Source organism: Heloderma suspectum, chromosome 6 (genome assembly GCF_057233095.1).
Source record: "Heloderma suspectum isolate Gila_16-S chromosome 6, 16-S_ref, whole genome shotgun sequence".
Classification (NCBI taxonomy): domain Eukaryota; kingdom Metazoa; phylum Chordata; class Lepidosauria; order Squamata; family Helodermatidae; genus Heloderma; species Heloderma suspectum.
Genome location: NC_139463.1, coordinates 108,485,851 through 108,513,538, shown reverse-complemented (window position 1 = coordinate 108,513,538; position 27,688 = coordinate 108,485,851). Strand labels below are relative to the sequence as shown.

Sequence of the window (27,688 nt, the reverse complement as noted above, 5' to 3'; positions counted from 1 at the left end):
AGCCTTGTACACAGTCATATCAATCAGTGACCTCTCAGAGTCTGGTTCCCTCCCACTTTTATGGCCTGGCAATGTTTGTGCGGGGGTGGGGGTAAGAGAAAATAGAAAAGTTGGGGAAAATGGCTGTATGGGGTATTTTACACCAGCCTTCCCCAACCTGGCGCCCTCCAGACATTATGGAGTACAACCCCCATCACCCATGACCGTTGGCCATTCTGGCTGGGCCCGAGAGGAGTTGTAGTCCAAAACATCTATAGAGCACCACACTGGGGAAAGTTGGTTTACACAAATCAATCCTCCAGAAGCACTCTTACGATGCTACAACAGAATGAAATTCAGCCATCCACCAATAAATACTTCAAATGCCTCCAGATTAGAGGTATTGAACCCTTTTCAGCCCAAGGACCGAATTCCATTTTGGAGAAGCCCTCAGGAGGCTGCATTCCAGCGGTGGGCAGAGCTGAAAGCAAAGGGGACAGGGCCAAAACAGAAAAAGGAAAACCACTATCTTGGTGTAGCTTAAAGGTCTTTCTCCCAGTAATGAAGCCTTGGGGGGGAGGCATTTCAACCTTTTAGAATAGGGGGGAAATTGCGCAAAAACTGAGAAACCACCAATCAGTGGTTGAAAGAAAGGGGGTGGGTCAAGGAGAAGGGGTGTGGCCATCTGAGAAACCCTGGAGGGCCGTATGGGGACCCCCAACTGGGCCAGATTTGGGCTGGAATTGGCTCACGGGCTGGGGGTTCTGCATCCCTGCTCCAGATTATTCAAACAAACAAGCAGGGCCACAGGATTCAGTGGAAGACTCGCCACAGCAGGGTCCCCGTTCATCCCCCCCTCCCCCCGCCCCAGCCCCATTTTTTGGTTCAACCCACAAGCGCAGGAAGGGCCCGGGGCTTGTCAGTGAGCTGACCACTAACCTTCCTCCTTGGGAACAGACCACACTCGGACTGTGTTGTCTTCGGATATTGTAAGAAAAGATCCGGGGGAAGCAGCAGCCCCACGGACAGCCCCACAGTGTCCAGGAAGGGCCTGGGGTTGCCGCATCTGTAGAAAAAACAAACAGAAAAGGGTAACAAGAGCGTGTGCGCGCACATGCGTAGAACAGTGTTGCATCGACATTTCTGTATGCCAAATCCAGAATGGAGAAAACCCAGCAGCAGGAATGTTGCAGGGTGATTCTTGGGGAGGGGGGGAATAGATCTGAGCCAGGGCCGCCTGAGCCCTGACTTAGCAACACTCCTGTCCAGCAGCTGGTTGAAAGGCTGTTAACACAATCGTGTTCAGTCTGGCCAACACCGTGATCACTCCATGTGACCAGGGAGGAATAAAGCCCCATAGGTAATGATAAATTTATTTATCATTACGATATTTATTATGTCGTTATGGAGAAACCCGACTGTGCATTTTAGAGGCATTCCATTTGGAGTGTCAAATCTGTCTTACTGTCCCATGCCTTACCATCAAGGGCTTCCAAAGTTTCACTGTGCCGTCACAGCCGCATGCCGCCAACATGAATTCTTTTTCCCCTGCCCAAAGGAAAACGAAGGAGACTTTGTAATCAATGGAGCACTTACTCAGAAGTAGGGACAGAGGATATAATGCTATCAGCCACCACCACCCCCATTTAAACGGTGATACCTCCCACACTCATGAAGATCTTGGCTTTAATTCTGGTTATTTCTATATTTTCCAAAAGCTTCCTGATTAAATGGCAACTAAAAAAGACAAAACTTCCCAAGAGCCAACTTTGCTAGAGCCAAGGAAATGTCATGGTCCAGGACCCCGACTCCTCATCCTCAGAGGACCAGGCTCCTAAGTTAACAGAACAGGGGGAGGGCTCAGCTACGGAAGGGAATTACGAGGTTTCCACCTCCTTAGGACTTCTTTTTTCAAGAAGGGTCCAGAGACCAACCCCCTAGGGAGGTTACACTGCCATCCTCAGACTCTGAGGACTCCAACCAGCACAATACCACCAAGCAGATGTAATTTCCATGTCATCACAGTTGGGGGCTGCTGAAAGGCCAGGCCCCTTTAAGAGAGGAGGCTTCCGTTAGTACGGCAGCAGGGCTAACCAGCCTAAAGGGAGCCAAAACCATACCTAAGGCTCATTCACAACCTGCTGCTTGTTGGAACAACATATAGGCAAGTTTGTCTGGCTTCTAGACTCCGCATCACACAGAGCTCTCCGTGGTGCTGCTCTGTTTCCTGACTTCCTTGGAAACATGACTTCTACTTGGTTGAAATCCTCTGAACCTGACTTGCCTTAAGGGTCCTTGCTGAAAACCAGACCTCATAGTAGCCAACAATGTTAGGCTCTCACTGCCACAGGGATCGCTGGTTGAAACAGAACAGAACAGCAAAGCACCTTGCAAGACAGCTCTCACCTCCTCTGCAAGGTAATTCAGCTAACCATCAGAAAGCCCAAACTGAGCAACCCAGAGCCTTGTGTCAGACCTTCAGAATGTTTACATGTTAAAATTAATGTCTGCTAAAACAGCAGGTCTAAGGTTTTTGAAGAGCTGCTTGCACACCTTTGCTCATCACCAAGCAAAAAACCTTCAGTACTACTGCTCAGACTTGGGAATATCTAAAATAAATGCATATATAAAATACACACCTGGATACTTTGGGATGCATTTGCATCACAGGGTCAAATAATGCAGACAGGAATTTCATCACTCGTTCCCCTCTCCCAGATTTTCCCAGAAGTTGCCATGTTTTAAAGGAAGTATCTTACGTGGGTCTCTGTAGCCTGCACAGTAGTTGGCCTGACCAGGGTGAGCCAAGAACCGGGTTCTCTCCATTCCCTGTAGGTCCCACATCACCAGCATCCCATCTCTGCCCATGGAGATCACATACTCCTTCTGCCACGTGAGCCAGAAAGAAGAGAGGTCAGAAGGATGAACCGGGGCATGCGGGCAAAGGGGAACATAACAAGGGCGGTGTGAATTTGGGTTAAGGCCTGGAAGTGTCAAAGGGGAATGAAGGCAGGCCAGGAGAGAGAGACTGGGGGTGGACGGCTAGTAAATTAAAAGTCAAGACTAGTCTGAATCTGGGAGGAATCAGCCACAGTTTTGCGATTCACAAGACAGGGCCAAACTAGATGCTGCGTTAAATTAATCTTTGCATTTAACCTGCACATTATCTCACTGCAAGTCGCATCCGCTATGATGGACTCGTAATTCTTGGCACCCTCCCAATGCAAAAAGCAGTTTCAAATGAGGGGTCTTCCTCAAAGCTGCGGCAGGGGAAGAAGGGGTTAAATCCTCTCTCTACAGCTGGAACAATCCTGCAAACGATCTGCCCCTGCCTCCAGCAGCACAGAATGCTATTTGCATGGGAAAAAACCATAAATGCCAAGGTGTCTTTTTCATATCATGTCAACTTTGCCTGTCTGATGCTATTTCGGAAACGTAAGGCTCTCACACGCAGGCTCAGAAAGGAGTTCTCCATGGCTCCCCACCCCTTCCGAATGCCCTTGCTTTAGAGAGGCCACCAGTATGGTGTAGTGGCAAGAGTGTTGGACTGGGAGCTGGGAGATCCGGGTTCTAGTCCCCACTCAGCCATGGAAGCTCACTGGGTGACTTTGGGCCAGTCACACACTCTCAGCCCAACCTACCTCACAGGGTTGTTGTTGTGAGGATAAAATGGAGAGGAGGAGGATAATGTAAGCTGCCTTGGGTTCCTTGCAAGAGGAATAAAGGCGGGATATAAATGCAATAATAATAATAATAATAATAATAATAATAATAATAATAATAATAATAATAATAAGCCAATCCTCTGGCATTTCCCCAAAATCTGTGCTTTCGTTTCCTACATTGGCCTGGGGCCAATGTAGGAAAGGAAACACTGGCGCTCTCCAGAAAGAATCCGCCATCTGCTTGTCCCCTTACCTCACTCATGACACCGCAGACTGGGCTTTGATGGCCCAGGAATTCCTGTAGGCGCTGACCAGTTTTGGGGTCCCAGAGGGAAACGGTGGCATCGTTGGATCCGGACAGCTGTTTGGGGAACAATGGGGAAGGAGGAGGAAATGAGAAGTGGTGAGGGAAGGATCGTGTGGGTGGCTTCTCCATTCCTTTGAAATGCCAGGGCAGCCTTCCCCAAATCGGCACCCAACAGAGGTGCTGGGCTGCAAGTCCCATCATCCCCAGCCAGCACGCTGGCTGGGGATGATGGGACTTGCAGCCCAGCACCTCTGGAGGGCACCAGGTAGAGAAAGGCTGCACCAGAGGCCGCTAGCTTCAGAAAGCTGCAATAGGTTGCACTCCCAGCCACTTTGGTTTTCCCCCTTTGGAAGACTAGAGGGTTTGGAGTCCTGCACACACTCAGCAGAGCAATTCGTCATCAGGGCACGAAAAACCAGGCACCATCACCTGGCATCCTTGGGCAGCTAATAGGGCCCAACATCCTGGTGGAGCCTGCCGCTGATGCCTGCTCTGGAGCCCTCATTTTTAAAAAAAATTCTGGCTGAGAGCCTTGAGCTGCCGGATCTAGCCGCCATTTTAGTATCCCACAATGCCCCCAGCATGGCATCTCTCCAAGGCATTGTGGGAAATCTCAGTGACAACTCCCAGCAGCCCCCATCCCCCACGGTGCTGGCTGGAGGGCTGCTGCCCCCCCACTCCTGCCAAGTAAGCCCACCAGGTCCCACCTGTTTAGGAGGGAGCCCCACCAGGTGGCTCTCTGATCAGGGCCCCCTCAAACCTGGATCTGGCCCTGGGCAAAAATCTCATCACCCAGTAGCCACCGTCTACGGACTTGCCTACTCGAGTCAGCTGGGTCCACCCTACCACTGGCCATCTTCAGCCACACGCTGGCTTTTTCCCACTCTTTGTCCAGGATGGACAGCACTGCAGGCACGGTGACCTCCTCCCTCAACTATTACGACAAGCAGCTATTCCACCAGGCCGATTCCACCGGCCCTGCTGAAAGACTAGTTCATTTTTTCCCTTTTCCCTCCCCATCCCTTTTCCCTTTTCTGTCATGCCTTTTGTAGATTGTAAGCCTACACGCAGGGACTGTCTTGTTTAATCTATTATACGTAAGCCACCCTGGAAGCCTTCTTGGCTGAGGAGCGGCATAAAAATACTTCAAATAAAGAAAACGTGGGCGGGGAAGGGAGGGGTCCTATCCTTTTTGTGCAGCAGGGGAAGCTAGCTCGGTCCCTTTCCCTGCTCCTTCGAAAGCCCACACACTCCATGCAGTCATCCAAACTCACCACCATGGGGCCAGCCCAGGCACAACTGGAGATCCAGTCCTTGTGGCAGAAAGGCAGGGAACACCAGAGGGAGGGAGTTTTCTGGGATGGGTCCCTGACGTCCCAGACAAACAAGGCCTGAGAAAGGGAGCAAACACACCTTTAAAAGAAGAAAAGAAACTGCCCCCTGCCATTGGTTGGGGTACAAGACTTCCTTGGACAGTCATTTTCAAAATACTTTCTTCCCGCATTCAGGAAAGGTCAACACGCATCTTTTTAACTTCGCATTTTAAATTGATGTTACAGTTTTTAAAGTCGTTTTTTATTGTTTTACTTTTTTGTTATGATGGTTTTCAATTTTCCAAACTTTTTGTAAACCATCTTGGTTGGCTTCAGAAAGACAGCAGAGAAATACAATCAATCAATCAATCAATCAAATGCCCACATCGTCTGATCTGCCAAGAAACCTCTGCATGTTGCAATGGATTCTGGGGCATCTTATCTGGCACACACGCCTCTCGCCCAGGCATCGATTAGGGCTGTTGAGCCCAACAGCTGCTCTGCACGACAGAAGCGCATACCAAGAGCCACACATGCCAACATCCTTGCAGCTGCGCACTGCAGGGCGGAGAGTGGTTGTAGCGGGAAAGCCATCTTCCAAGACTGCTCCTCCTCCATCATCGGATACTGCAAGGCCCACGACTACTCTCAGGCTCAGGCCACCTTACATCCTTACCCGGTCTTTGCCTCCAGTGGCGAGGCAGCAGCCATCGAGGCTGAAGGCACAGCAGGTCACCCCAGCAGTGTGACCCCGGAGCAGCACGAGTGGCGAGACACTGGCGTCCATAGCAGGGCCTTGTCGCAAGGTCTCCAAAAGCCACAGCCGTACTGTGAAATCCTCTGGAAAGAAAAAGAGGAGGAAAAAAAAATATACTGGGAAGTGGAAAAGTCTGAAGAACTCAAGAATGCAGACAAACACAGCATATGCACTAAAGCGACATTTTTATGGGAGACTGAGGCTTCATGCCATCCTGCCTATAGCTTTTCTCAACACACTTCTGACCAGCAACTACCTGGATAGTATTTTTAAGGTACTGAGGTTCAAGTGAGAGTGGAAGCTCCCACCTCACTCTTCTCTCCCCACCCCACAAACCCCGAATTCTACATTAGAAACATCACATCTTTATCCTAAATATGTAGCAGGTCCAAGAAAAGGGACTCCATAGCAATGCAAAGGCATATGGTGTGCACCCAGAGGCACCCCCCCCCACACACACATTTCTGCATGTATTCCAAGACTGAGGCCTCTTCTTGTGAAGAGATGCCAGGGCTGCAGGCTGGTGAATCCTGGCTCACAATTAGGACTGAGCAGGTCCACCACAGCCAGGAACAAGGCTGGCGGGCGACTGCAGCTCTTTGTCAAAGAGGTCGCCCCTGCTGCCTTCTGATATCCTCAGGTAGCCAGAATCAACACGCACACAATAGGGGTCTTTTCCAAGGCTTTATTCCCATTCAATCTAATGACGCTTACAGATGCTAATTGCTTGATCCTATGAGTGAGACTTAAGAGAGCTGCCTACTCCGGAGTTCTAACCTTAGGAATCAGTTGATCTCCGTTTGGAGGGGAACATGGGAAACCTTTGTGCTTATGAGCTGGGAGGAGAGAGTCCACCCCTTTCCCTTGGGGCATCAGGGCGCTGCTGCTGCCGTCGCACCAAGCAGGCTAAGTGCCTCCGCTCAGCGCCCGCCATCTCGTGCTTCAGGGTGCGCTGGCGCCTAGCATCCAGAAACTGCTGTTGCTCCTCCCTCCCCCTGCCAGGGTCACTATCACTCTCAGGAATTTGTACCGGGAGGGGCCCTCCCCCCGGCTGCTCCTCTGAACAGCGCGCAGGTTCCTCTCCCGCGGTTTCTACCTCTTTCTACCTCTTACTCAGAATCAGAACTACTTACTCAGAATCAGAACTGCTTTGGGGCTCTCTGGGCTCCGATCCAACCCTGACACTCTTTTCCCCTTTGCCATGAACACCCTTAGCAATGCAGCCAAGGGTAGCAAAACGTCCTTCTAGGTCTGCCTGCTTTGGTCCCACACGCCATGGCAAGGCCCTGATGGTTTGGCACACGCATCACATTCTTCATCACCCAGTCACTGGGCCACCCTTGCCGTAGCTACAAAGCTGACACTAGGCCTACTCTGGCAAGGAGGAGAAGGAAGCTAGGTAGGCCCTCGAGGCATCCATCAGGCCTGGGTTTTGGAGGAAGTGTCAACTCAAGCAGTTCCCGAATTTGAAGGGATAATTTGAAGCAACCCTGTGAAGGGATAAGTGGCAGTAGGGTTGGGCAGGTTAGGATGAGTGGCTGATGGGTTGCCAACTGGCAAATGCTTGGAAATTGTTTTCCAGGCTCAATTCAATGCTTTAAATGGGTTAGGGCCTGGCTGTCTATGAGGCTGCCTGTCTCAGTATGAACCTGCTCAGTTATTAAGAAGGAGAGGCCCTTTCAAAGACACCCCCAGCTTACAGAGGCCAGCTTGTCAGGCACGTGGGAAAGGGCTTTCTCCTGTGTTGCTGCCAAACTCTGGAACACACTCCCGACGGAGTTGTGACTGGTCCCCACTCTCTCTGTGCTCTGGAAGGGGGTCACATCTCTTTAACTTTGCTTTTTAAATTGTTGTTATGGTCATTATGGCTTCTTAAGGTTGTTTTTAATGTTTTAGGGTGCAATCCTATGTATGTTTAGACAGGAAAAAGTCCTACAACTCCCAGCATGCCCCAGCCAGCCATGTTTTGCTGGGGAATGCTGGGGAATGCTGGGAGGTGTAGGACTTTTTTCTGTCTAAACATGCATAGGATTGCACCTTTACTGTTTTTATTTGATTATGGGTTTTATTTTCTGAATAAAATTTTATTTTCAGTCTGTTTTCCGCCTCCCAGCTGAGCAGAGCAGAGCAGAGGAAGCTGCTCCAGCTGGTCCAGGGGCTACAGAAGCAAGCAAGCTCCCAGAGAGTGAGCAACCAGAGCATGCGAACAGGGGGAGCAAACAGGAGTTGGCCAGTGGAGTTGCAGTGGTAGAAGAGACAAAGGAGACAGAGGCAAAGAGGTAAGTGGGCTGCAGGATGCCCAGGGGGCTGTCCTTTATCCTTCTGAGTGGCTGTGAGCTCACCAGGTGGTAGAAGAGACAAAGGAGACAGAGGCAAAGAGGTAAGTGGGCTGCAGGAAGCCCAGGGGCCTGTCCTTTATTCTTCTGAGTGGCTGTGAGCTCACCAGGTACTCCTGAGAGCTCCAACTGAATTGGGGCAGGGGTGGCCTGAGTACTCCCAGCAGCTGTGTGGGCAGGAAGCTTCAGTCTGTTTCCCACCTCCCAGCTGAGCAGAGCACAGCAGAGGAAGCTGCTCCAGCTGGTCCAGGGTCTACAGAAGCAAGCAAGCTCCCAGAGAGAGAGCAACCAGAGCGGGTGCACAGGGGGAGCAAACAGGAGTTGCCCAGGGGAGTTCGGCAGGGGAGGTCAAGGGGGAGGTTCCTAACATTTTTTTAAATTAATTTTCTTGTAACACACACTTCCACACCAGTGGTACTCTGCTTTTAACCTCTAGTGAGTAGAGGACCAGGCATAGGCTAGTCTAGAACAATCACAAAGCTAGACACCAAAAAGGAAAAGAGGCTATGGAAGGACAAGACTCTCCAGTGGTGGTGACCTGCAAGGTGTGTGCAATGTTTGTTTTCTTGCCTGAGAACAACATGGCCTACGCCTGCAACAAGTGCAAGTTGATCACGCTGCTGGAAGAAAAAGTAAGTGGACTGGAGCAGCGACTGTCAACCCTCCAGGGAATAAGAGAACACGAAGAGTTCTTGAACAGAACAGTGGGACAACAGCAGCAAAGTAAAGACCAGAAGCTTGAAGATCAACAGCAAGCTGAGGCAGAAGTGGGAAATGCTGAGGAGAAGAAAAATGGAGTAGAGGATACTCCTTGGAAAAGGGTGACAGTTAGGAGAAGACCTAGATGCCACTCTGCACCAGTGGAAACAGTGGAGCTGTGGAACCGATTCCAGGTACTTGAGGATGAGACTGGAGGACAGCCTGCAGAGGAAGAATTACAGGGGAACCTGCATGAGAGTGAGCAAGAGGCTGAAGGTCAGTCAAGCAGAGGCAATGAAACCCAGGCCTACAACAAGAAGAGGAGGAGTAGTGGGAGACTCCTTGCTGCGTGGGATCGAAACCCAAGTATGTTGCAAAGACCTGTGGACTCGCCAGGTATGTTGTCTCCCGGGAGGACGAATTAGAGACGTGACTGAAAGGTTGCCTGCACTCATAAAGCCCACTGACAAGTATCCCTTTCTTCTCATCCAAGTGGGAACAAATGATACTGCCAAGCAGAGCTACGAAGAAATCATGTCAGACTTTGAAGCTTTGGGAAGGAAACTCAAGAACTTTGGGGCCCAGATAGTTTTCTCATCCATCCTTCCAGTAGTTAGAAGAGGGATAGAAAAGGAAAGAAAAATACTCCGGGTGAATGACTGGCTATGAAGGTGGTGCCGGCACGAGAGATTTGGATTCTGGGACCACGGGCTATACTTCCTGGAAGATGGGCTGTTGGCAAGGGACGGGTTGCACCTCACAAAGGATGGGAAGAATGTGTTTGGCCACAGCATGAAGAACTTCATCAGGAGGGCTTTAAACTGAATCCTACAGGGAAGGGAGATGTAAAGTTGGGGGTAACAATGGATGAAGGCTCATGCACCGCAATGGAGAGAACAGCTCTAATAGTGCCCGATAACAGTCTTCAGACACATGTAGGAAGAAAGCCAGACTATGACGCACATGGTCTTCGATGTCTATATACTAATGCCCAGAGTATGGGAAACAAACTGAACGAACTTGAACTCTTAATACAATAGGGAAATCATGACTTGATAGTTGTAACTGAGACTTGGTGGGATGACTCTCATGACTGGAATACAGCAATTGAAGGATTTAACTTGTTCAAAAAGAACAGGAGGAACAGAAAGGGAGGTGGGGTTGCACTATATGTGAAAAATACATATCTCTGCACAGAAATACAGGAGGAGGAGCTTGGTAGCCCCATCGAGAGCATCTGGATCAAAATAAATGGAGCAAAGAATAAAAGGAACCTGGTGGTCGGAGTCTACTACTGGCCACCCAATCAAGGAGAAGACGAGGATGAAACTTTTGAAAAGCAAATAGCCAATGTTTTAAGGAAGCATGATGTAGTAGTAATGGGGGACTTCAGTTTCCCCGATATTTGTTGGGAGACAAATTCTGCAAAACATGGCCTCTCCAGGAAATTCCTGACTTGTGTGGCAGATAACTTCCTCCTACAGAAAGTAGAGGAAGGAACTAGATGATTGGCTATCATTGACTTGATCCTAACTAACAGAGATGACTTAGTGGACAAAGTAGCAATTACAGGAACTCTGGGGGAAAGTGACCATGTTATACTTGAGTTCTTGGTTCTAAGGGAAGCAAAAGCCGAGTGTAGTCAAACGCGTACCCTGGATATTAGGAAAGCTGATTTTAATAAACTCAGAACAATGATCAGTAAGGTCCCATGGCAAGCGACGCTAACAAGAAAAGGAGTCCAAGATGGGTGGGAGCTTTTAAAAAAGGAAATTCTCAAGACACAATTACAAACAATTCCAACAAGAAGAAAAGATGGAAGACAACAGAAGAAGCCAATGTGGCTTCACAAAAAGCTAAGAGATGACCTGAAAACAAAAAAGGACACATATAGGAAGTGGAAATAAGGCCAAGCAACAAAGGAAGAGTACAGGCAGGTAGCACAGAATTGCAGGGATGGTGTCAGGAAGGCTAAAGCTGAGAACGAGCTGAGGTTAGCGAGGGATGCTAAAAGCAACAAAAAGGCTTTCTTCAGCTACGTGCAGAGTAAAGGGCAGAGGGAAGAAATGGTGGTTCAGCTATTAAATAAGGATGGCAAAATGATAACAGATGACAAAGAAAAGGCAGAGGTGCTCAATTCCTGCTTTGGCTCAGTCTTCTCCCAAAAGAGGGTCTATGACCCCCTGGCAAAGACAAAGTACAGGCTGAAGGGGCAGGACTGCAGCTTGAGATCGATAGGCATATGGTCAAGGAACACCTAATTACTTTGAATGAGTTCACATCTCCAGGGCCAGATGAACTGCATCCTAGAGTAATAAAGGAACTGGCAGAAGAACTCTCAGAACTGCTGTCTATTCTCTTTGAGAAATCATGGAGGACAGGTGAAGTGCCAGATGACTGGAGGAGGGCTAATGTGGTCCCTATCTGCAAAAAGAGTAAAAAGGAAGAGCCTGGGAACTACAGACCAGTCAGTCTGACATCAATCCCTGGGAAAATTCTGGAGATTATAGAGCAATCCATCTGTAAGCACCTTGAAAACAATGCAGTGATTACTCGAAGCCAACATGGATTTGTCAAGAACAAATCCAGCCAGACGAACCTGATCTCATTTTTTGATCAAGTCACCTCCCTTGTAGACCGTGGGAATGCTGTAGACATAATATACCTCAACTTCAGCAAAGCTTTTGACAAAGTGCCCCATAATATCCTGATGAGCAAACTAGCTCAAAGTGGGCTAGATGAAACAACGATCCGGTGGATCCACAGTTGGCTACAGAATCGGACTCAAAGAGTGCTTATCAATGGGACCTTCTCAAACTGGGGAGAGGTAACAAGTGGGTACCGCAGGGCTCAGTCTTGGGCCCAGTGCTCTTCAACATTTGTATTAATGACTTGGAGGAGGAGGTGTGGGGAATGCTGATCAAATTTGTAGATGACACAGAATTGGGTGGGATAGCTAATACTTTGGAAGACAGAAACAAAATTCAAAGTGATCTGGATAGACTGGAGTGCTGGGCAGAAAACAACAGAATGACATTGAATAGGGATAAATGTCAAGTTCTGCACCTAGGAAAAAGAAACCAAATGCACAGTTACAAGATGGGCGATACAAGCGAGAAGGATCTTGGAACTGTTGTAGATCACAAGCTGAATATGAGCCAACAATGTGATGTGGCTGCAAAAAAGGCAAATGCTATTTTGCGCTGCATAGCTTCCAAATAGAAGCAAAGCTTCCAAATCCCAAGAAGTACTAGTTCCCCTCTACTTCTGGGCACCACACTTTAAGAAGGATGCAGACAAACTGGAGAGGGTTCAGAGGAGGGCAACAAAGATGATCAGGGGACTGGAAACAAAGCCCTATGAAGAGAGACTGAAAGAACTGGGCATGTTTAGCCTTGAGAAGAAAAGACTAAGGGGGAGATATGATAGCACTCTTCAAGTACTTGAAAGGTTGTCACAGAGAGGAAGGCCAGGATCTCTTCTCAATCATCCCAGAGTGCAGGACATGGAATAACGGGCTCAAGTTACAGGAAGCCAGATTCCGGCTGAACATTAAGAAAAGCTTCCTGACTGTTAGAGCAATTGAACCAATTCCCTAGGGAGGTGGTGGGCTCTCCCACACTGGAGGCATTCAAGACGAGGCTGGACAGCCATCTGTCAGGGATGCTCTGACTTGGATTCCTGCATTGAGCAGAGGGTTGGATTCGATGGCCTTGTAGGCCCCTTCCAACCCTACTATTCTATGATTCTATGAAATCTTTGTAAACAGCCATGGCTGGCTTCAGAAAGGCAGTATAGAAATGCAATCAATCAATGCTGGGAGCCTTCTTTGCACAAGGGTTCACCAGAGCACAGGCAGTAACAGACCAGGTGGGACGCTCAGAAACAGAGTGCCTGCCTGGGTGCCAGAAGACCCTTTCACCCAGGGTTTAACTCGGGAGGAAGGGTCCACTTGGGAGCAAGGCTGACTCATGAGGAGGAAGACCAAGCTACAACTGATCAATCAGGGACAGCCAGTGTATATGTCCTCAGTCGTTCCCCCGACCGTTGCTGAGTTAACAGCTCTCACTGAGCCAACAATCTTGTTCCGGCCTGTGTGTTCAGGACATTTGAGCTCGAAGCTACCAAGCTGCCCACAACTGAACAAAAAGTAACCTGCCAATCCACCCCAAATGACATATATACATATCCCCTCACCCAACAAACGTCAAGTTTCCACCATCTCAAAACACCCCCTGCTTCCAGGCCCTTGTGAGAAAACACTGGGCCCCCAGGTGAGGCAGGAGGAAGGCTCAGATCCGTTTCTTTCGGTCAGTATTCCCCTTTCCTCCCACCATTGTGGACCTTGTGGGGCAAAGGGGAAGTGAGTTGTCCTCGTGAAGAGGAGCCCCAGCTTCATCCAGGCCAGGATAGTCGTCCCCCCGGCCCCACTTCTTTCTGGAAATCTCCCACCTCCCGAAACAAGGCAGCCTCCACCGGCACAGCTTCAAGTCACCTGATGTCGAGGCCACCAGCTTCTTGGAGATGACGAGGCCTGTCACCGCTCCATCGTGGCCGGGCAGTTCACAGAGGTAAGAGGGACTATCATGCAAGGTGTTCCAGACACACAGGGACCCATCGTTCCTGCCCCCGACCAGGAAGACGGTGTCCAGCCAGGCCAGGCAGGAGACAGCCACCCCGCTGGCTTGGCACTGTTTGCGGCTCATATTGTCTGCAAGAGAGAACACATGGAGGAAAACATGGGAGCTTTCAAGACCAGTCCTCCAGGCCAAAACTCCATCCGGGGCTTCTCACAGCCCACTCTACCTCATACATGGCTTCCCAGCGGTCACCAATAGCACGCAGCTTTTTCAGACCGCCCCCCCACCTACCCACGCTCAGTCCCCTGGACTGCACGGTGGGAGCCATCTGTAAAACTGCTTTACCCTCTATACATGTTTTTTTCTCCTCTGTAGGGCGACCACATGCGAGAGAGGTCAGAGAGCCTGTATCTTTCACTAACAGCGTAGAAGCGAACTCAATTCACCTAAAATCATTTCTATCCCACCCTTTAAAGAGATCAGAGCAGCGTGCGCTGTGATGAACAATAAAACTCACAGCAGCCAAAATACCTAAGAGGGCTCAGAAGCCTGATCAAAAAGTAAAGAAGAAAAATCAACTACCCTGCTACACACAAGCAGGGAAGGAGCCATACTGAATTATCAAATCATGTCATTCTACAACCAGCCTTCTCCAGCCTTGGGGCCTCCAGGTGTGTTGGACTACAACTGCTAGCATCCCCCAGCCAGCATGTAACTAAGTTGTAGTTACTCGCAGTAAGAGCTTTACACAAAAATATGCTGGTGGGGGGTTGGCCACACCCCTTTTGCCTTCGGCCCCACCCACTACTGGAATGTGCCCCTTCAGCCTCCCCACGACCACACTTGGAGTACTGTGTCTAGTTCTGGTCACCACACCTAAAAAAAGATATTGTAGAGCTGGAGAAAGTGCAGAGAAGGGCAACTAAAATGATCAAGGGGCTGGAGCATCTCCCCTACGAAGAAAGGTTACAACAGCTGGGATTGTTTAGCTTGGAAAAAAGGAGGGTAAGGGGGGACATGATAGAGGTGTACAAAATTACGCATGGTGTGGAGAGTGTAGACAGGGAGACATTTTTCTCCCTCTCTCAAAATACTAGAACCCGGGGTCATCCTATGAAGCTGATTGGTGGGAGATTCAGGACAGATAAAAGGAAGGACTGCTTCACACAAGCGCATAGTTACAGCATAGAATTTGCTACCTCAAGATGTAGTGATGGCCACCAATTTGGATGGCTTTAAAAGGGGGTTGGACAAATTCATGGAGGAGAAGGCTATCGACGGCTACTAACCCTGATGGCTATGTGCGACCTCCAGTACCAGAGGCAGTGAGCCTATGTACACCAGTTGCTGGGGAACATGGGTGGGAGGGTGCTGTTGTGCTCATGCCCTGCTTGTGGTTCCTGGTTGACAGCTGGTTGGCCACTGTGTGAACACAATGCTGGACTAGATGGACCTTTGGTCTGATCCAGCATGGCTCTTCTGATGTCCTTATGAAACAGAATTTGGCTCTCCGACTGAAAGAGGTTTGACATACCTGGTTTCAGTCTTTTATAGAACAAATCTCCAGTTAGAATGATAAATCACTAGGACTGTCAAAGGAGGGCCTACAGATCAGACGTAACATCCACAATTGAGCAACAAAGGCCCATGGTCAGTTTCAGGCATCTAACATTTGGGAAGAGCTCTCTGGAGACGCTTTGCCACTGCTGCATAAAAGGAATATCACACTGCCTCACCACGCAGAAAGAAATGGGACAGGGCGCTTCTGACCACCTGGAGCGTTACCACTTAAAAGCCTTATACTGGTATGCCAAGAACCAACAACTCACCTGAAGGGGGGCTGTAGATCCAGACGTCATCGGGGTGGTGCCCCACAGCCAGCTGGCTGCCATCAGGACTAGGCGCAGCGCACACAGCCGGGGAGTGAGCCTCTGACCCTAAAGTCTTCCGAAGCTGCCCCAGGTGTCCTGCCCAAAGCTGGACCTGTGATCCAGGACACACAAAAATCCATCAGACCAGATCTGAAGGCTACAGGTGTGCACATGCACATCGTATCAAAAGAAGGGCAGAGGGGGATATTCCTGCAGTGGACTTGAATATGTTAACACTGATCTAAATTGGCCGAGAGAGAAAAACGTGGTCACAAGCTGGGGACCCTCCTAATCTCAATGAAATTTGTTTTATTATTTTAAAAACTGATGTAACTCAGCCATACAACATCTGCTTTCTTTGATCCGTGGCCAGATTATAGCCCTTGAAATGTAGATTCTCCATACTGGATTTCATGCCAATAAGACAAAGCGTCTTGATTTTATAACAAAGTTGGGAGTGGAAGGTTATAAAATGACCTAACACTGAAAAACCAACATCTCCTGCTACCGAGCTGCTCCCGCACCCCATACGACAGATCTCTTCCGATGTTTTCCCAACTCAACCTGAATTACAACGCTGTCACAGGCCAAGCTTCTCCCACTACTCAGGAACCCTCAGCTCATTCCCAAAGACTCTCTGTATCCAAGTGCTTAATTTATAGCACTTTAATTTATTCAGGCCTACTAGCTAAATTCAGCCTACCTGGGGTTATGGTCTCCAGATTTCCCCAAGTGGCCACATTCCCTTCCACAGGCTTGATTCCCTTTCTCCCAGCGAACAATTGTTTAGTAGTTGAGCCAGCTTTTGCACTGTTCCCCCCGCCCCATACTAAAAGGTTGAAATGCCTCACCTAAGGCTTAGTTATTGGCTGTAAGAGCTTTCAGCTAAATATATACTGCTGGTTTTGGCCCCACCCATTTTGCCTTTGGCCCCACCCACCACTGGAATGCAGCCCTCGAGAGCTTCTCCAAAATGGAATCCGGCCCTCAGGACAAAAGAGGCCCTGCACCCCTGATTTATAGGGAGAGAGGTGCTCGTTCTCTTTATTGGCACTCTGTTTTTGAAAAGAATAATTACAATATCGTATTTTATTCATTTCATCTTTTGTTGTTTGCCGCTCCGGAATCTGTTTAGATGTGAAGCAGCATGCAAATCTTGTAAATGAATAATAAATAAATCAGCTCCTGCTTTGCAGGTTTGCAGCTACTGGTACTCCCAACTGACTACCTGGCAGGCATCAAGCCAAAACAATTCGTCTTGATTGGTGGATTGGCGCATGTTTGTTGTGAATGGCTCTAGAGATAGCACATGAGCCGATTTTTTCCCAAGCATCAAGTCATCAGCCCAAGAATGAATAGGGGCAAGGGCAAAATGTTTGTTTAGGCAAGGGCAAGATGTTTGATAGGGGCAAGATGTTTGTTGTGAACAGGTCCAGCGACAGCACATAAGCAGATTTTTCCCAAGCACGCACATCAAGTAATCAGCTCAAGGATGGATAGAGGCAAGGGCAAAGTATCTGTTACTTCTCTCCCAAACCCCACATCTCTTCATACATCTCCCAGCATCCCACTGATCTTCAAGGCTGCTCCATACACTAAGAAACAGCACCTTGCAATCCTCTCCTGCAGTGAGAAGTTTTCCTCCCGGGAGGAACTGAGCAGTGGAGACGCAGCCCGAATGAGCTAAGGACGTGCTCAAGACAACAGCTTCCTGCCACAACCAGAGGTGGACGGACCCAGCCAGGGACCCAGCTGCCAAAATATTCCCAGCGGAAGAGAAGGAAATGGAATGGATGGAGCTGTCGTGGCCACTCAGCACCTGGTGAGCAGAGGCTCGAGTCAAGAAAACTGCACAGTTCTGTAGGTGGTTCATCAAGGCCCAGCTGAAGGCGCCTTCTATTTTCATGGCTCTAGCCTCCCACAAACCCCAAATCTGCCCCATCCCAGGCCACATGGAGTCCTCACCGATCTCACACTCATTTCACTGGCATCCAAGATGGTGACAGTTCTATCCCACCCTCCTGTAGCCACCAACCGACCATTTGGGTGAAAGGTCACACAGTTCAAAGGGCACAAACAATCACGTTCGCGTATCAGACGTCCGCAAGTAGATTCCCAGAGCTGAAAAAGAAGAATTACAAACATGGGTTTGTTGCTGACGCTTATTAGGACTCTTCTCCACCCAGCCCTCCAAAACATGTCACTTCTAGCAACTCCCAAGTGTAGATGAGCTATCTAGAACAGCCGTGGGCAAGATTTGGGAGTCTGCGGTATCATTTTGCTCTCCCTGGAACCCACTGGAGGCTGCGCCCCTGCCCCGTTGCTGCACTGTTGAATTCGCCACTGAAATTTGGCAGCACAGCAGCAGGGACAGCGGGGAAAAACTGGCAGTTTGCCTCCAAATTTCAGTAGCATGATGGTGGTAAAAAAGGGCCTGTTTAGCTTTAGGCCCTTTTTTTTGCCAACACTGCAGCAAATTCAATGGCAGCAGCAGCAGGGGCCACACAGAAGGGCAGGGGGGCTGCACGAGGCCCACATGTTGCCCACCTGTGATCTCAACAATCATTGAATATTTTAGAAACACCCCCTTCCAAGCCCGACTTTCATGCACTCAGAACAAAGGGCTGAAGGGAAATTCTAAGGGCCTAGAGGCAAGTTCCTGATCATGGGGAGCCTGGTAAGCATGTTCAGCCAAATGCACTCAGAATCCTCCTTCCTTTGTCCTCAACTCACAACAGCCAGGCATGGAGGTTGTGGGGGCAGCATGCACCAGGTGGTGGGGGCAGGAGCAGTTAGGGATGTACGAAAGTCACTTACCTGTTCGTGGATTATGCTGATGCTGGGGGGGAGGCGTTCCGTCCCTCCCCCCGGAATCCTGGCCGGCCGGCTCCGCTCCGCAGGGATTCTGCGGAGCCGCTGGCTGGCTCCGCCAGTGGCCGGACATCCGGCTGCTGGCTAGCAGGGACGCAAATGGCGGCGGCCGTTGCCGTCGCCGTTTGCGTCCCTGCAGTCAGCCGTGATAGGCTACGTAAATGTTTACGTAGCCTATCACGGCTGATTTAAAACAAAAACAAAAAACGCACATACGCAAATGGCGGCGCCCATGGGCGCCGCCATTTGCATTCCTTATTTTGGCACATCTTAGTCTACATGAACATTTACGTAGACTAAGACGGCGAAAATAAGGGGAACGCAAATAGCGCAGACGCTACGCTATTTGCATTCCCCTTATTTTCGCCGTCTTAGTCTACGTAAATGTTCATGTAGACTAAGACGTGCCAAAATAAGGAATGCAAACGGCGGCGCCCATGGGCGCCGCCATTTGCGTACGCGCGTTTTGTTTTTTGTTTTAAATCAGCTGTGATAGGCTACGTAAAGATTTACGTAGCCTATCACCGTGTTTTTTTTAAAATCTAGCTGTGATAGGCTACGTAAATCTTTACGTAGCCTATCACTTTGTTTGTTTGTTTTTCCTGGAAATGGCGCTGCCGCCGCCGCCAACAAACCGCCGCCGACAAACCGCCGCCGGAGTCACCGCCGCCAGGAAGATCCGCCTAAGGTAAGTCCCGTCCCGGGGGGGGCCGGTTCCGCCACCGATTTCGGGGAGCCGAATGCACTGGCATTTGGCCTCCCCGAGATCCGTGGCGGAACTTTCATACATCCCTAGGAGCAGTGTGTGTGTGGCCCCGTGCCCCCCCCACCTGTTTGCCCCCTCACACATTCCCAAATAGGACTGATGTCTCCTGTGTTTGTATCACCTCCATCCCTTGACAAAGTGAAAATGACAGTTTTATATACAGTCCATATGGTGGCAGGGGAGCGGGAGGGAAGAACTGTAAACAGTGAAGTCAGGAGGAAGTTTCATGCAGAAAGTACTGACAGCGACCATCACATTATTATCACTGGCCATTCACAGTACAGTTGCTGCTGCTAGCAAAACTCTCCTCTCCTGTGAATGGCCACTGTTAATACTGCGATTATCACTGTCTGTACTTTCTGCATTTATTTACCCTCTCATCTCATCTGTTCTTAGCCCTGCCCCCTACCATACATACTGTATACAAGCATGAATCTCTCGGTAACACTCCATGCATCTAATGAAGTGGGCTATAGTCCACAGAAGTTTATGCCAAAGAAAACGTGTTAGTCTTTAAAGTGCTGCAAGACTCTTATTGTTTTCGCTGCAATGGACTCACACAGCTACCCTCTGGAAAACGATAATGCGAGTATTCCTCTTACATCATTTGTGAAGAGGCTTCTTAAGTCAGCATGGCTGTAACTCTCTCAAAGCTGGAACAGAAACACGTTAGAAAGAAGGGCGGAAGAGAGCCAATACCTTGAGAGAGCCATCCAATGACACAGTAGCTAGCTGTTTGCCATCTGAGTTGATGCAGCAGTCTGTGATCTGAGCCTTGTGAGCATCTGTACCTACGAGCCTAAAGCCCCCCCAAAAGGTTAAGAGAAACAGGTGATCTGAGAAAAGATACCCCGACAGTGATGTTCCCTTGCAGCCGATATAGTGCGAAAGCATTAAACCAGAAGCAGGAAGGAGGACATCAGAACAACTGAGGGGAGCCATCGCTCGGTGGTAGAGCCCCTGCTTTGCATGCAGAAGATCCCAGGTTTGACCCCGATGCCTCCAGATAAGGCAGGAAAATCTCCTGCCTGCAATGCTGGAGAGCCATTGCTGCCAGCCCGTGTCGACAATACTGGGCTAGATGAACGAGTGGGCTGGCTCGCTATTAAGGCATTAACAGCTAGAGCAGGGAGTTGAGCTGCAGTTGCCATGCTGGGTTTGGATATACGCTGTTCCTGCCTTTTTTGCTGGCAATAGAGCCAGTGCAATGCAATGGCTAGAGTGTTGGGCTGGGAGTCAGGAGATGCGGATTCTAGTCCCCACTCGGCCATGGAAGCCTACTGGGTGTCTTTGGGCCAGTCACGGACTCTCAGCCCAACCTACCTCACAGGGTTGTTGTTGTTGTGAGGATAAAATGCAGGGGAGGAGGATTATGTACATCGCCTTGAGTTCCTCAAGGAGGAAAAAAGGCAGGATATAAATGTAATAAATTAAATAAAGAAAGAAAGAAAGAACTGGCACATGGAATACCAGATTGTGTCAGGAACACCAAAATTCTGGACTGGATGAGGACTGGGGAGACGCTGGTTCAAATCCCCACTCAGCCACGAAGCTCACTGGGTGAGCATAGGGCATTCACTATCCCTTAACCTAACCTATCTCACAGGGTTGTTGTGAGAGGGAAAAAGGAGGGGGAAAAGCTGCTTGGAGTATGCCACCTTGATCTCCTCGGAGGAAAAGTGGCACATAAATATAACCAACCACACTATTAACAACACAACTCTACCCCTACTATTCTATGGAAGACAATAAACGTTTCCTCATGCCTGGCTGCCATGCCACAGTTCCCCATTTTGCCTCAGGTGAAGACTAGCAGCTGCTTTGCCACCATCTGTGCTCGGGAACCGACTCCAACCCCCACCCATTACCTGCATCCTTCCCTCAGGCTCCAAAGTTCCAAGCGTCCATTGAAGGCCCCGAGGCAGACAGCCATCTCCGATAGGAACTCACAGGCTGAGATCCCATCACAGGTGCTCAGCAAGGACTTCAATTCCTAGATATTGGGGGGGGGGGGATGGGAAGGGTAAGTTGTAGGGAGAGAGACAGAGAAAACAGAGAACTGTCCTTATGGATCAGTTCACCAGCTCTGGTTCTCACAGTGGCCATCTAGTCCTACCAGCTCTTGGTGGGGGGAGGGGGGGTACTGACAAGTGGGATAAGCCATTTTTACCTGCCCAGTCTTCACATCCAAGAGGTGCAGCGTTCCCTCAGCAGTGCCTACGGCAGCCAGCTTGCCTGAAGGGGCAACTGAGACACAGGAAGGCATGGCGGGTAGGGTCAGAATAAGGCTGTTGGGCATTGGAGGAAGAAAAACAATCAAACCAACTAAGTGACTTGTATGGAGAAGGGAAGGTCGAGGGGGTTCCACAATGCCACCATTACAGAACTACCTATTGGTCTTCTGGGCTTTCTGGGGCTTGTTAATCCATTTCAGGTAATGGATCCCACTCTCATGGAGCGCACTCTGGGCCTGGTACCAGAGGGGAACAGAACCAGATTCCTGGGACGCCTGCTGCAGAAGCAGCCGAGGGTTCTGGGAAAGCAGCTCCATGTTTTTTTGCAGGAAGGCACGGAAGTCTTCAACCGTCTCATCGGGCTCCAAGCCAGCGGCCGTCTCTGCAGGGGCAAAGAACCCAGGTCAACGGACACAAGCCGGACAAATTCGTACGTTCGGTACCTTTGTTCTAATTTAGATCCCAAATGACACTTTTTTCCTCCACGGTATGGTTTTATATGCTGGCCTGCTGTGGGATCGCCATCAATACCCGGCCTGCAAAAGGAATCCTCAAAAGAGAATAGCAGAGTCTCCAAAAACTATGATTCCACCTTACAAGCTGCTATCCCCACTCCAGCCACTAGGGGACAGCAGAGGCTCACCATAGAGCGCATAGGCTTCGGAAAGGCGGTGGAGGAGACGCAGGCGGAGATGAGCGCTCACGACTCTCAGGTCGGTCAGGAAAGAAGCCAGGGTGCTCAGGTTGCCACTGCGGACCTAATGGGGGAAAGAGCTATAGTTCAAGAAGGCATCGGCAGGGGGCCCACATCCCCTCGACAGTTCTATGCAGTGGACTAGGAATTCTGCAAGACTGCGCGACGGGAATACACAGGGGCGTGGAGCCGCTTTCAGCCCGAGGGCAGAATTCAGTTTTGAAGTTCTTGGGGGCCACACTCCAGTGGTGGGTGGAGCTAAAGGCAAGGGAGACATGGTCAAAATACCAGGATATTTTGGCTTACAGCTCTTTCCGCCAGTCACTAAGCCACAGAAGAGGGATTTAAACCTTTTAGAATGGGGATGAACCACACAAAAGCTGGCAAACCACCAAACAACGGGCAGTTGGGGAGAAAGGAGGTGAAGGCATGGGAAGGGGGCAAAGCCTTCTGGGGAACCCGAGAAGGCCAGACTGGGAATCTGGGTGGGCCTCAAGTACAACATCCCTGTTATAGAGCAAATTACTGCAATGCCCTTCATGCAGGGCTGCCTCTGAAGACAGTCCAGAAGCTGCAGCTGGTACAAAATGCAGCCCCCCGGATGCTGGTGGGGCCCCCCAGGAACTCGGAAAATGTAACTCCAGTCTTGACCCAGCTGCTTACCAGCTGCCAGTAAGCTTCTGGACCCAATTCAAAGGGCTGGTCTGAACTTTTAAAGTCCTAAATGGCTCAAGCCTACGTTGCGTAAAGGACAGTCTTCACTCAAAGACTGGGTTCGCACAATCGTGGGAATAAAAGAACCCATCACGGCTTCTCCCCGTGCCACGCGCGCGCTGGTTGTTGACTTAATTACTTGTGCTGCAGCACAGGTTGGAATGTCGTCTGAACCCAGTGCACAGGACTGTGGGGGTGGATCTGTACCTACCCTTCAACCCCTACTGCACGTTGTGCATTGTGGGGTGGGTACAAAGCCACCCCTGCTGCACCACGTACCGGGTTTGGACAACACAGCAGCCCACACTGCAGCACAGGTATTTATGGCAACAACCAATACGCAAGTGTGACGCAGGGGCAGAAGCTACGATGGCTTCTTTTACCCCCATGATAGTCATCCTTGTACGTTAACATCTGCCTCGGGGGGGGGGGGGGGGGCTTCACAAGTGCCTGCTGTTAAGATTGGTTAGGTTGGCAGCCACAGAGAAACAGGGCCTTCTTAGTGGTGGCTTCAAAACTGTGGCACTCCCTTCCTATTGACTTTCACCTGCCTCTTCCGTCCAGGTGATCCCTGAAGACCTTGCTTTTCAATGCCTTTAATGGAAACTGTAATTAGCTTTGGATTAGCTTCTCAAAGTACTCTGTGAGCTTGGTAATACTGCTCTTGTTTGTATGTTTGCATATTATTACCCCCATGCCAATGTGATGTAGTGTTAGGGTGTTGGAATGTGACTCCAGAGCCCCGGGTTCTAGTCCCTACTCGGCTATGACGTTCACTGGGTGACTTTGGACCAGTCACTGGCTCTCAGCCTAACTGACCTCACAGGGTTCACATGAAGACAAAATGGAGGAGAAAGAGGGGGAGGATGTTTGCCACCATGGGCTCCTTGGAGGAGAGGTGGGATATAAATGTAACAAATGAAATAAACAAAGATGTTGCTTTGTGAGGGCATAGCCCTAAAACGCAACTAAAGACTACTTTAAATAAATACGTCCATAAAATAAACCTCCTGCCACCACGGTGAAAATAAAATGCGAGTTTTGTGCTGAAGGATGCAGTTGAGATCCATGCCTGCACACAAAACTTCCCTCCTCTCAAGTCTTTCCCATTCTGATCTCTGTAACATTGAGGTCTAGAAACATAGCAAGAGGTCACAGCTTCTCAGGATTCCAGCAGAGACGATGGATTTTGCATTTGCACTCACCTATGCCACAACATCACAGCCTGATGAGTGGCTAGGCTGTTTGGAGTACTCAGCCCTACATCCCAATGTGTTACTCGATAACACGCCTTGTCACTCACCAGGTGATAGGGGAGTTCCCTCAAGGGCTCTGGCTCGCAGTTCCGGAAGGTCTTGGAACCATCCGGGTCTGACCGTTTCCACCAGTGAGCTACAGGAGACAAAGCATGGAGAGAGCTGACCTGTTAGCACGAGCTACAGACCACCTGGTGGGGCTACAGAGCCCCTCTGACAGCACAATAAATCTGCTGCCGCCTAGAGGACAGCCAGGGTACTACAATCCCCCCCTTAAGAACACAGCCAAAGGATGGAGAAGGTTGGAGAACGCTGCAGAACAGGATGGGATGGCGAACCTACAAAGCAGGGGTGCAGAACCCCTTTCAGCCCAAGGGGTCAAGCCACATTTCAGTGGTGGGTGGGACCAAAGAACCCAAAAGTAGCTGCCTATTTTAACATAAAGCCCTTACTGCCACTAACTAAGCCCTAGGAGGGGCAATTCGATATTTCAGAATGGGGGAAAAACTGCACAAAAGCTGGGAAACCACCAACTGATCAGTGGTCGGGGGAAGGGAAGGGGAACCCCAGAGACCAGGTTGGGATCCCAGGTAGACAAAATACAGCCCCCCGGGCCTAACGTTCTGCACCCTTGCTATAGAGAGACACAAAATCCCACAAAAGAATTGGTTACCTGCCAAGAGCACATGAGCTGTGAGGTCCAGGCCTGGCTTTTTCAGGTAGCGCTGTTCAACTGCCGTCCTCAAGGGAGCGCCGCAGAGATGCAGCCGAGAGCCGGGGGGTTCAGAGGGGGAACCGCACGCCATGAGCAGGCTACGGGGAAACAGATGTAAATGTAGGCCTGACTGGGCCTTGTAAGCAGTTTGGTTCAGGCGAAGTGCCTGATGGGGTTGAGAGAATGTGTATGTGTCTGACCATGAGAAGGTAACTGTAACTTGCTCATTATAAGCAGGAAATTCCTATCCACCAAAGTAGCTATACCTAAAGATAAGCAGGCAGCTGTGCTGATAAGACTGTTGCTGAGCTAAATTAGCTCTTGAGCATGCGTAGTGTATTTTCTTTGTTCTCCAACTTTCACTCTGTATAAATGCATCCTGTTTCTTTTTTGGGTGAGATGCAGTTTCAGCTGTCTCTCCCACAGTTGTGATGTGCTTTAACACATTTCTGACTGTTCGACCTAACCTGCCTTGGATATTTCCTTAACAAAGAGGACACATCAATCCAGTGCCTCGCTCCTGAAGACCAGGAGGCTTTGCTCTCAAAACCATCGGAAAGATATTTAGGCCTCAGTCTACATCCCACCCCCCAGGAAAACATGCCTTTCAACCCACAGTGGCTGTTGGAGACCTCAGGCCCTGAGGAAGCCATGTGGGCCGATCCGGAGGCAGCATGGAAGGAAGCTCTGGCCACTGCCCGGCAACCATCTAGCCAGTTCCCTCAACACTTACTGGTTGGAGAAGCCAAGCCAAGCCGCTTCTAGGCCAGCAACCTGGAGCGCATCTCCTGAATCCAGAAAACAAACATCTAGGAAGCATGGAGGCTAGTTGCTAGGTAATTCCCGTGGCTCTTCATGTGGCCTAGGTCTATTCACAGCAGTTAGCCAAAACAATAGCTAAATAGAAACCACTTGTTCAGAGGCTGTCAGCCGCTGAATAACAACTGCTGAGGAACAAAATAAGGAGAGATACTGGATGTTGTGCTCAGCTTGTGGGCTCCCTAGAGCTTTGCCTGGCCCCTGTGGGACACAGGACGCTGGCCTAGATGGAGGTATAGTCTAATCCAGCGTGATTCCCCTCATGGACACCAAGTGTTCTGTCTCTCTCTTCCCACAAAACCTTCAGAAGTAGCTGGCATCGCAAATGGATGTGGGAGAGCAACTGTCAGTCTACATCTTTGCACCGCGAGCACCGAGGACCCAAGCCACTCACCCCCTCAGGCTCCGCAGGAAGTCCAGGAAAGGGGCCATGGGATAGCTTCCAGCACGTCTTCCAGCAATCACAGCTTCCTCGAAGCAGAAGTCAGCCCTGCTCAGCTCCCTCCAGGTGGCAAGGATGGCGTAGAGGTCTTGCTCCATTAGCCCTGTGTGGGGCCAAAGCCACAGTCCTCTTGAAGGTGAAGGAAACACAGGCTATCTCTGCCCCAGAGATGTGTCACAGCAGCCTTTAGCAACCGAATGCCCTCCAGATGTGTTTGACTACAGGCTTCACCACACCAGGCTTTTTATCCCACATCTTACCGGGGCTTTTGTCCCAGATTCTTTGCGGGATTGGACAGACACGTACTTTGATTTGGGGAGTCCATTTGTGTCCAAGTGCTATATGTTTCATTATATAGCCACTAGATGGCACTGTTGTATAGTTGAACTGCGTAATTACACACTGCCAATATAGCAGATTAACATTCCTAATAGGGTTGTCTCCAATCTTTTTAAACCCAGGTTAAATGTCAGAAAGCGTGGGAGATACCCTGGAGTTTGATTCCACCATGTAATGGACTTGCAAACTTCCATGAGTGACCAATCACGAGCGTGCAATAAAAGCCTTGTGTAGGAATGCTCTATAAGTCCAAGAATCTGGGAGTTGTAGTCTGGAGGGCACCAGGTTCGGGACAGATGATCATAGTATCTCACAAGTCAACAACCTCTGGGATAGCACAGGGCCGGCCGCATAGTTGACCATACCCCTCATATCGCCCCCTTGCATGTGACTCACCATCTCTGCTGGCCCAGAGGGATGTGAGGGCGACAGCAACCAGCTCCAGACCGTGATCTTGCTCCAGGCACCCCAGGAGGTGCTGCAGCAGCAAAGGGAGAGAGACCGGCATCTTCTGGATCCTCTCCGAGAGCTGGAAAGAGGGTGGGGGAGAAAGGGGAGACACTGAGAATCCAACTCTGGAAACTTCAGCTAGTCCAAAATAGGGCAGAGAGATTGTTGATGGAGACTAGCCTATGTGATCATATCATGCCAGTACTTTTCCAGCTGCAGTGGCTGCCAGTCCATGTCCGGGCCTGATTCAAAGCGCTAGTATTAACATTCAAAGCCCTAAATAACTTGGGGCCAGGTTATCTGAAGGACTGCCTCCTCACATATGTACCTGCCCAGACCCTAAGATTATCTTCAGAGGTCCTTTTCCGGGAGCCCCTGCCAAAGGAAGTGAGGTGGGTGGCTACCAGGAAGAGGGTCTTTTCTGCTGTGGCACCCTGGCTGTGGAAAGACCTCCCTAGAGGGGTTTACCTGGTGCCTACATTGAGCTCTTCCAGTGCCAGGTGAAGACCCTTTTATTTTCCCAGCATTTTAACGTTCTAGTCTTTTAGCTTTGCTGTTTTATTTATTTATTTACAATATTTATATATCACTCCATATCTAGAACAGGTATCAGAGTGATGAACACAAAAGATAAAAAGAGCATAAAAAGATTAAAACACCATATTAAAATTACACTTGTTTAAAAACACAACACCAGTAAAAACCGTATTTCAATCTGTTACTGTATTTTAAATCTCTGCAATGCTGCTAGGTTTTATTCTGGTTGTATTTTTATACTGTACTTTTAAGCATTTCTATTTTACATTGTTTTTATGCTGTACTTCATGGTTTTAATTTTTGTGAACCACCCAGAGAGGTTTGGCGATTGGGCGGTATAGAAA

At 49.6% G+C, this 27,688-nt stretch overlaps 1 protein-coding gene across 6 annotated transcripts in view; it reads right to left on the bottom strand.

The window, feature by feature from the left end:
- Positions 1–27,688, bottom strand: part of TEP1 (telomerase associated protein 1) — an 82,461-nt gene that overhangs the window by 10,957 nt on the left and 43,816 nt on the right. For 5 of the 6 annotated variants that reach the window (XM_084806119.1, XM_084806118.1, XM_084806121.1 and 2 more), the window contains 19 exons: positions 26,754–26,886; positions 25,971–26,121; positions 24,716–24,855; positions 24,090–24,178; positions 22,022–22,136; positions 21,535–21,760; positions 21,315–21,432; positions 21,013–21,137; positions 19,844–19,943; positions 17,473–17,628; positions 17,117–17,326; positions 15,466–15,619; positions 13,552–13,767; positions 5,941–6,104; positions 5,226–5,342; positions 3,898–4,005; positions 2,739–2,865; positions 1,460–1,527; positions 919–1,045 (listed from right to left, as the gene is read on the bottom strand). In XM_084806119.1, coding sequence (XP_084662245.1) covers positions 919–1,045; positions 1,460–1,527; positions 2,739–2,865; positions 3,898–4,005; positions 5,226–5,342; positions 5,941–6,104; positions 13,552–13,767; positions 15,466–15,619; positions 17,117–17,326; positions 17,473–17,628; positions 19,844–19,943; positions 21,013–21,137; positions 21,315–21,432; positions 21,535–21,760; positions 22,022–22,136; positions 24,090–24,178; positions 24,716–24,855; positions 25,971–26,121; positions 26,754–26,886 — 2,644 coding nt within the window. Of the gene's footprint in view, positions 1–918; positions 1,046–1,459; positions 1,528–2,738; positions 2,866–3,553; positions 3,687–3,897; positions 4,006–5,225; positions 5,343–5,940; positions 6,105–13,551; positions 13,768–15,465; positions 15,620–17,116; positions 17,327–17,472; positions 17,629–19,843; positions 19,944–21,012; positions 21,138–21,314; positions 21,433–21,534; positions 21,761–22,021; positions 22,137–24,089; positions 24,179–24,715; positions 24,856–25,970; positions 26,122–26,753; positions 26,887–27,688 lie in introns of those variants that run through there. The other variant, XM_084806120.1, reaches the window with a different exon arrangement.